At 45.7% G+C, this 10,087-nt stretch overlaps 1 protein-coding gene across 1 annotated transcript in view; it reads right to left on the bottom strand.

Annotated features, from left to right (window-relative positions):
- CTH (cystathionine gamma-lyase) overlaps positions 1-8,714 on the bottom strand; it is a 31,728-nt gene extending 23,014 nt beyond the window's left edge. The window contains exons 1-2 of the mRNA XM_074221193.1: positions 8,532-8,714; positions 267-348 (exon numbers count right to left, since the gene is read on the bottom strand). Coding sequence (XP_074077294.1) covers positions 267-348; positions 8,532-8,699 — 250 coding nt within the window. The 5' untranslated portion in view covers positions 8,700-8,714. The remainder of the gene's footprint in view (positions 1-266; positions 349-8,531) is intronic.
- Positions 8,715-10,087: the final 1,373 nt, after the last annotated feature.

A 10,087-nucleotide genomic window follows, 5' to 3' on the forward strand; every position in this document is an offset into this window, starting at 1 on the left:
ACAGAAGCTCTTAGACATTTTTTGTCATAGATCACTATGTGAACTATGTAAAGTCTTGGAAAATTTTTAAATGCATAAAATAAAATTTCATATGTACATGAGTGTCCATATATAAGTATATATAAAGTTCAGAGTCCAGGTTAAGAACCCCTGGCTTAGACAACCAACCACTAAGGTCTGCTCAAATACTCTGAAACTCTATGCACATTTACAGATCAACCTTAAACTCCATGTTGTTGGAAAACATTTGAAAATAAACTGCTCACAATATTTAGCACCATCCAGAGCTGCCACTGCCTTCTCTAAGCAATTCCGGGTGGGATTTCCAGAGCGGCTGTATTCAAAACCCTAAAGAACAATAAAGAGAATTGAAGTTTAATTTTCTTTTAATGAGACTGATTTCTTGGAATCTTCTGTAGACAGATAGATGGAGACAGTCCCTCATGCTTGCCAGCTCATTCAGCCTTGAGAGGGACTGGGTCTTGAAGGGATACTACTAGAAAGAAGGTCACTCTCTAGGTGAAATGCTACTCTGTTTTCTCAGCAATAAAGTGAGCCCCCAAGAGTCTCTAGATTAGTCAAAATTAGCTCTAATAATGGACAAAGAAAAAGTTAGCCATGCCAAAGAATTGGAAATTGAGGGGGTGCCCATCAGTTGTGAAATGGTTGACCAAATTATGACATATAAATGTGATGGGATTATTGTACTCTTAGAAATCATGAAGGAGCCAGTTTCAACAAAATCTGGCCAGATTTGCATGAATTCTCCTGGCAGAACCAGGAGAAAATGTATTCAATGACAACAATACCATCAAGACAAAGAACTTTGAAAGACAGAGGTATTCTCATTAGTAAAGTGAACAACCTCAATATCAGAAGACTCATGATAGTGCTTGCTACCCTACCTTCTGGACAGGGAGGTGACAAATTCAGAGACATACTTATTTTGGGAGGCTACAAGGCCAACGTGGAAATGTATTTTGCTTGACTATACTAAGAAGAATGTCATTTTCAAGGAGCAAGAAGGCCAGCAGAGCTGGAAGTGCATGGAAGGAAGCAAAGTATAAGGACGGTGAGAGGTTCAGGGAGCTGTTGAGAGCTATGCCTGCACAGCAAAGCCTAAAGGATTTTTTCAATCTCAAACCACCCAGCTGAGAAAGTTGGGCAGGGAATGGCTTTCCCCTCCAAAAAAACACCTTGTATTCATTCGAAATATATTTTGTATCTATTAGCAAGTAGATATGTTGCCTTACTAGAAAGAATTTAAGCTCCTTGAGGGTAAAAATATGATACAGTTTACTGTTAGTATCCAGGATGCCTTCTACATCTGACAGACTTCTCAAGGAGTGATGCAGAAGGATCTGTGAACGTTGCATCTTTCTACAAGACAGGCTCAAGAGTCCTATTTTTGCCTTTCAAGAAAAAAGTCTGAAGGTAAAGATGTAAAAGCAAGGGAGCATCATGACTGGGGATGTCAGGAGACCTGGGTTCTTGTCACAGTTGGAGCCATATCAAAGGTTTACCATGGGCCACTAGATGGCACAGTGAATAAAACCCTGGTCCTGGAGTCAGGAGGACCTGAGTTCAAATCCTACCTCAGACACTTATTAATTGCCTAGCTGTGTGACTTAACCTCATGGCCTTAAATAAATAAAATTTTAAAATAAAAAAGGTTTACCATATGAAGGAGTTGATGTAGAAGACAGTAGAAAGGGCCCTGGTTCTGGAATCAAAGGAACTGGTTTCCAATCTCACCTGCAATAATTACTCTCTAAATGGTCTCTAATGTTATACAATTCTAACATTCTATCCTCTTAATCCTATCTTAACTATATGTACATTACAGCTGCCTTTGGGCAAATACAAATCTGTCCAGAATATAGATGTGCATGTATACAGTTATAGTTATTCACATAGAGATATATACATATATGTGTATAAATACATACAGGCGTGTGTGTGTGTGTGTGTGTGTGTGTGTGTGTGTGTGTGTGTAAGTAATCCTGGAAGAGATGAGCAGTATCACAAATCTTGCTGAGTGTAAAGGGCTTTCATTCTGCATCTCATCAGGACAAGGAGATACTTAGGACCCCAAAGCCAAAGGAAGCTAAGGATGAGCTTGCTTTCTCTTTCTCTCTCTCTCTCTCTCTCTCTCTCTCTCTCTCTCTCTCTCTCTCAGCCCTTTGAAATGGGACACATTGTGGCAGAAAGAAAACAGTTTTTGACACAGTTACATGAAAAATAGCTTTTTTTCTGTAGCATTGTAAGGCACTGTTTAATTAGAGCAAGGTCAAAGTCAGCTTGCTAATGACTAGATTGAGAAGATGCTGCTGCAGTCCTTTAGCCCTGACTATCCACACCAGTGTGTGGCATCCAAGGGGAAAGGAGCAGGTTGGGCTATGATGATGTGGCCATCTTTCCCTAGAGAAGCTGAGGTGATGCAATCCTACACAATAAGGACACAATGAAGTATGAGGTCTGAATTATCTGTAAGTAACCCCAGGGCAGCCTCTCCCACAGGCAGAAACTGTTTTATTTTGGTTTTGCTGTTCTCATTTCCTAGTGTACTGTCTTACATCTGGGACCCATGTCATAAAGCTTTGTTTATGTGATTTAAATTGAAAATTGAGTCAAGTGTGGATCAAACCTGGATTATCTGTGCCTGGGCAGCAGCAGTCTTGAGGGTTCAGAAGGGACTGCCAACAAAGGTTCATGACCCAGTGAGGATTCCTTTTTAATCATTGCAGCTTCTAGAAAGACAGTGGGAAAAGAGCCCTGGCTCTGGAGTCAAAGAAAATGACTTCCAATCCCACCCTTAATGATTATTCCCTGTGCCTCAGTGTCTTTATCTGTAACTTGATCAGGGTGGACAAAATGGTGTCTCAGGTTCCTTCCACTTCAGCATCTGTGATCCTCTGTCCAAAGAAGAATGGTCCTAGACTGTTTCTAATCCTAATTCCCATTGCAATGACTTCTAAAAACAATAGCTAGCAAAATACTTTACATATTGGTCATCCTATTTGGTCATCAGAAGGAAAAGGCACTCAATGTTGATCACTCCCATTTTTCCAGGACTTGAAAGCTTAAGAAGGGTTTTCCTTATGAAAGCAGGAGGTGTAGACCTCTGCTGTCAAAGAGAATAACTGTTTCACCAACACCCTCGAAGTTCAAAGTATTTAAAAAAAATCCAAGTCTCAGGCTCATTCATTTTGGAAACAAACATGTCTTTCAGGGGCTACTTTATTAATAATAAAATCATTTATAATGATCACTCCTTCATCTTCTTAAGTGAAAGCAATCGATTTCTGCCTCCTTACCCTACTTTTGGTCTTACGAATGGATAGTCAATCATGAATTCAAATTCCAAACCAGTTGTATGTAAAGGGAAAGGTAGCTAGCCTAGGAGACAAGAAGACCTGAGCTTCTGAACTCCTTCTCCTACCTCAGACACACACTGCTTAGGAGACCCTGGACAAGTCACTTAACCTTTCAATGCTTCAGGTAATTCTCTTAAATTGCAGATCTGCATTGGTAAAGAGAGTTTTCACACTAGGAGTTCCCTAAATCAAAGAAATCCCAAGTCTTACCACAAATGCACTAAGTTCTGTTGTTGGAGCAGATGAAGAAAAATGTGGCCTGTGCCCTTGAGGGGTCATCATCTGGTAAGAGAGATAAGCATGGTCCATAGGCCATGTGTATAGGACAAATGAGATTATGATAAGTAAATAAAAGTGGTCCAAAGGTCTCAGAACTACTACAAGGGAGGAGTCACTCTCTCCAGAGAGAAATGATGATGATGATGACAAGGATAACAAAAGCTAACACAGCACTTTCAAGTTTACACACTTTAAGCACATTGACTCCTGATAACCTCACCACCTCCCTGTGAAGCAGTCAGCATGAGTATTATCATCCCTATTCTGTAAAAGAGGAAACCAAGACTCAGAGGCAAGGAAATAGTAGGAGTTTAACAATCCTTGCTCACTTCCCCAGACCTACTATGTTCTGCATAGAGACACAAGAGCAGATGACTAGCGAGCTGGATTTTGAAAGTTATAGCATTTGAAGGGACAGGAATTCCCACACAAGAACTAGGAAAGGGCCTTCCCACAATGGAGGTGTCCTGAAGCTTTTCTGTGTAGTGGACCACTCTGGTAGTCTGGGGAAGTCCATGGATGCTTTAGAATAATGTTGATAACAAAAAAACCCAATTATTTTGAAAGTATTTGAAAGTATTAAAATATATTAAAATAAAAAACAAGTTTTCAGACTCCACATTAAGTTCCTCTGATCTAAAGCAATGAGGAAGATGAGGAAGCTGAAACGGTATGGGGAAGTCTCCTGCCCAAAGTTTAAGGAATAATCCATAATAATAATAATAATAAACACTTACATGATGCTTTAAAGTTTGTAAGGTAAATGAGGATCTCATTTGATTTTCATAACAACCCCATGGAGGAGGTGCTGTTATTGTATGTTTTAAAGATGGGGAAACTGAGGAAAACAATTGCCTTGTCCAAAGTCTGAGGTAGAATTCAAATTCAGGTCTTCCTGACTCCAGGCCTTTTGCTCTATCCACTGAGCCAATTAGATCACTCACTACTAAGAAGGCAGTGTAATACAGTGCAAAGAGAACTAGCTGGCTCTGGAATCAAAGGCCTTGAGTTCAAATCACATCCCTACCTCTGAGTAACTCTGGGTAAGCTTCCTCCTCTATGTCCCTGCCCTCAGATAGCTTCCAGGTGGCCTCTCTGAACACTGTGAAGGGTAAGGGCTTGAAGCCTCTGCCTCAATGACTGGCAGAGCTCCATCCACTCTACCAAACTGACACTCATCTCTGAAAAAGTAAATGAAGACAATGAGGATTCAGACTGCAATAATGACTGTCCTTAGCTTTCCTGCCACATGTTCTTGCTTGTTATAAGGCACAACAAACTGAAGACATCCATAGACCACAACAATGAGAAACTCCAACCAAGTGTCAGAGCCAGCATTTATTGCTATCAAAAGGGACCACAATCAATTTCCCCCTGAAATTTTTGTTCCCGATTTGTTTCCAATTATAGGCAAGAGATAATTTTACATATATAGATATATGTATTGCATTATTTACCCATTTTTTATGAGCATATGAAATCTGTTTCATCTTATGGAGCTATTAACCTATTTATATAGAATGATTTACAAGCTGGTGTTCCAGTGAAGAAAACCTGGGTTTGAATGCTATCTCGATATATCTTAAGCATGATCCTGTCTCTGTCACACACCTTTTCTGAATCAATCTCTCTCTCTCTCTCTCTCTCTCTCTCTCTCCCTCTCTCTCTCCCTGCATTTATGACAGGAATAACAATAGCATCCATTTCACAAGCTCAATGACAAGGCAAGATAACTAAGATTTCTTATATTCCTTCTATGACCTGTCAGGCATACAAAGAAAAGGAGGAGGCGGGGGGAGAACTACCACAATTCTTGTCCTTAAGGAATTCCCAGTCTAATGGGGGGAACCAACTTTGAATGAGTTATGTACAAACAAGATGTAGTTGAGTGAAGTGGAGTGGTCTCTGAGGTGGAGGCCATTGTAAGGAACAGAAGAAATAATATTGGGAAGGTCCTTTGGAAACCCGGGTGTTTTGATATAAACGTTGACCTGGGTTTGCTGTTGACATGGAATCCCAGGCCAAGAGTTCTTTCTTAATCCATAAGAACTAGAAAATCATTAACAATTTTTGATCAGAAGAATAACATTTTAAGATTTAAGATTTAATAAGATTATTCAGTTGATCTCACATAGGATGGATTAGGGGCAGGGGAAGAAAAGGAGCAGGAACCAAGAGACAATTTTGCTAGAAAGTTATCTCCTCCTCTCATTGCTCAGAGGGAAAGGTCACACAAACAGGTGATTGATTCCAAAGAAAAACAAAGCTATTTTAAAAGGGCTGAACTTAGGTCAGCATGACTAAGTTAGGAAATACCAGAAGTAAACAGTTTAAGGGCAGGAACCAGCTGGATCTTTGTCCAGGTGAAATCTTAACTCTCCTCCAAATTCACACAAACTTCTTAGCCACTGTGATTAACCACATGACTTATAGGGAAATCGACATCCCATAACAAAGGCTTACACTACTGTGACACAGTCCTTAAGCAGTGAGACCAGTAGTGACTCAAGGAGCTTTGTTTTGGCTGCAAGAGGAAGCTATGAGACACATCCTGCTAGGGCTGGTGGTTCTTCAGATGTGACTACAAAAGCAAGCCATTGACACCATGAGCTATCATTCTAGCCACTTATTAGAAAACAGAGATGCTCATGGAAGGGGGAAGGTGGAGCTGGGGAGGAATGGCTGAGGAACATTGGCTTCAATTGTTAGATTGTTAGATTTTTCTGATGTATTGATGGGTTTGCTGGATATTTTCCTTTTCTTTAAAAATCAGTATTATAAATGATAGCTCTCTGGGGAGGAGGTGGGAGAAATAAAGGGAGTAATCTGCATGATATAAAAAATGCAATATAAATAAAAATATTTTTTATAAAAAAGAAAATATAGATATAGATATTCTCCCTGCCTACCACACTTAATTCCCCGTTGCCTTGTTCAGCCCTTAATGCTTTTAGCAGAGTGGACAGAGTGGCAGGTTTGGAGTCAGGAAGACCCAAGTTCAAATCTGACCTCAGAAATTTACTAGAATCACTATGTAACCCTGGGTGATTCATTTACCCTTGGAGCTGCAGTTTCTGGTACTATAAAGTGGGGATAATAAAAGTATCCATATTGCAGGATCATTGTAAGGATCATTCACCAGATAATAGTTATATAGACCTTAGTCAAGTCTTTGGCACAAGGGACCCCCCCCAATTGGTTTCTGCTCCTTTTCTTCCCCTGCCCCTAATCCATCCTATGTGAGATCAACAGAATAATCTTATTAAATCTTAAACCTTAAAATGTCATTCTCCTGATCGAAAAATGTTAATGATGTTTGGAAGAACTATATAAATTATATAAATTGCCCAAGCACAAAAGGAGTGGGGATGATCTGGAAGCCTCCAAGAGCCCCAAGCAAGAACCTGTAGTTCCCTGTGGCAGCTATGGGTTAACACCCACATGTCCTCCAATGCCACAGGTCTCTAAAAATGGTTTCCATAGGAATTTGTTTACATAAATTTAGCTCTGAGGATGGGGAGGGGAGGAGAAGGGTAAATTGAGGGAGCTGGTGGTAAGAGATTCTCCATCCCCTTGCCTCCGGAATAAAATATGCCACCAGCACTTTTTGTGACAAAGAGGTGGAGACAAAGCAGCTGCCCACCAATGAGGCTGGCTCAACAAGTCATACTGGGAAGGTTATTCCACTGAAAGAAATGAAGAGGAAGAGCCAAGATGAAGGTTTGCCCATTTTTGATGATGCCATGACAAGCATGAGAAGTGGATACATACATGATGATGATAGGATTGAAGATGAGGAGAACCTGTCCTAGCCAAGCTTAGCCCTAAAGAAGAGAGAGGAGAAAGTCACTAAGTCTCTTCTTGGCAGAGGCAGGAGTCCAGGCCAGGGACACTCTGGTAAGATGGAAGGGAAGGCTCTTCAGCTCTAGAACTTTCCCTGCCACCTCCCTTGATTGAGCAGGGCCTGTGTGCTCAACAGCTATCTTGCCCCTCTGAGTCTATACCTCAACTCCCTTTCCACTTGTGGCTGTCCCAGGGAAGTCAGTGCAGTTCTTGTCTGGCTCCCTGTGACCGTGACTGGTAAAGGCACTGGAGGGGGTTGCCATTTCCTTCTCCAGTTCTTTTTAGAGATGAGGAAACCGAGGCACATAAGGTAAGTGACTTTCCCAGGGTCACAGAGCTAGTAAGTCTCAGAGGTTGGGGGCTCGAGGCCCAGGGCTCTCTCCTCTGTTGGATGCTGTCCAAGATAGTTGTTGGTACCCTAACCCTTCACCCGCTGCTCTTTACCCACTTCTTCTGGGATCCAGGGCTGGTGGCCCCCTGCACCTGCCTCCAGAAGCCCCTCCATCTCTCAGGCCGGCCCCGGCCCGGAAGGCTCTCCCCCCTCATCTCTGGCTTCCTCCCAGCCCCATCCCTCTCCAGGGGAAGCCTTTCCTGCCCCCCAGGAGCCTGGGACCCTTCACAGGGGTCCGGCCCTGCTCTGCACTCCTTCAGCCTTTTGTGGCGGCCGTCCCCTCCCCCTCCTTTCATTTAGTTGGACGAGCGCGGGGAAAGCCCCCCCCATGCAGAACTCGGGGTGCCCTGGGGGGGTTGCCAGGGCCCTCTCCCAGCCTCGGGCAACTGTTCTGCAGAGTTTGGGGGGGGGGGCTTTGGTTCTGGGCTGGGGGCCGCCCCTCCCCCAGCCTGCCAAGCGCTGCCCCCCACCAGCAGCGCACGTGCTCCCGGGCCTCCCCTTCTCCCCTCCCCCGGGTCAGGCCTGCAAGGCCGGGCTCTGGGTTCCAATCCCGCCCCGGGGCCGCGCGGGCCGGGGCGCCGAGGGCGCGGCGGGAGCCCCCCCCCCCCCCGTGCCCGGAGCGCGCCCCCCGCCCCCCTCACCGCGTGGCAGCCCGGCGCCTCCTGCTTGAAGGTGGTGGACAGCGAGATGGGCGGCACCACGGCCCGCGAGCTCCAGAGCTCGGGCTCCTGGCCCGCGTGGATGGCCTGCGTGGCGAAGTGCGCGAAGGGCGGCCGGAAGCCGCTGCCGGGGGCCTCGGGGCTCTGCATGGCGGCGGGCGGGGGGCGGCCGGCCCGGGTGGCCGCTTTATGGGCCCGGGCCGGGCCCGAGGGGCGGAGCCACGGCCGCCCAATGGGCAGCCGCCCCGAGCGAGCCCCCGCCGCCCATTGGAGGGCGCCGGAGGCGTCGCCCCGACGTCGCCCCCGCCCCGCCCCCGCGGCCCCGCCCAGGCCGGGTCCTCCTGGGGGGGGGGTCAAGGTCACCGACTCGGTCCCCGCGGCCAGGGTCCAAGCCCAGGTCTCCAGGCATCGTGGCCCCAGGTCCCCCGGGCATCTCCAGCCCCCCAGGGCCGGCCTGTGGCCTCCCAGCCCCGCCGGGGCCGGGGCCCTCCTCCAGGGCCGCCCCCCACCCCCGGCTGCCCACCCGTGCCAAGGCCTCCCTCCCAGCGTGTCCCTCCCCGACCTCCATCACCACCCCACAGGGGCACAGAGGGAGCCAGGGAAGGGGGCTTGGAGGCCCAGCCGGCCAGCCTGCAGCAAGGCGGCTGCTGAGGCTGGGCCCGCCGGGTGGAAGAGCTGGCATTCTTCTTCCATCCCTGGCACAGCTTCCCTGTGGCCCCACATTTCTGGGAGCAGCCCCACCCAGGGGAGCCCATCCCAAAACAGCACTGAAAGAAGACCCTGAACAGAGGCTAGAACAACAGAGTCCACTGGAGAAACCGGGAAGCAACGATTCAAAGAGATATTCTGGAGCAACTTCAGGGAAAGATCTGTCACATGGCTCAGGGCGGGCAAGGAAGCCAGCACAGGTAGCTAAGGTCCAGAGCAGCTCTCCCTATCGGAGAACAAGATTTCCAGGCCTGTGAAGCTGGTGCAGCATCCGGCTACCCTGGTGCAGGGAGCAAATCCACAGCCCAGAAACCCCAGAGTGGAAAGGCAGGGATCAAAACCCTGGCCCCTAGCCAAAAAAAAAACTTAGGGCTATAAGCCTTAGACCAAAGAACCGAGCTTAACTGACAAAATGACCAGAGAAACAACCAAAAAAAGCTAACGCTGCCCGCTACTATTCCAATAGGGGTGATAAAACCACCATCTCAGAAGAGGAAAGCAGTGACAAAACTGATAAACTAGTTTCATTTCCAACAAAGCCTCTTCGAAGTGCTCAAAAAGGATTTTGAAGACCAAAGAAGAAAGGCAGAAAAATTGGATAAAAGAAATGAAAATCATGCAAGAGAATTATGAATAATTAACTAAAGAAAACAATTTTGAAGTAAAATTGACCAATTAGAAAATAAAATTAACCAATTGTAAAAGAAAGCAAAAATTTTACCTGAAGAAAATAAACTGTAAAAACTAGAATTGAACAAGCTGAAATGAATGATTTTATGAGGCACCAAGATTCTATCAAACAAAACCCAAAAGGCTGAGAAAAATGGAAG

The sequence above is a fragment of the Macrotis lagotis genome, chromosome 2, assembly GCF_037893015.1.
Source record: "Macrotis lagotis isolate mMagLag1 chromosome 2, bilby.v1.9.chrom.fasta, whole genome shotgun sequence".
NCBI lineage: Eukaryota > Metazoa > Chordata > Mammalia > Peramelemorphia > Peramelidae > Macrotis > Macrotis lagotis.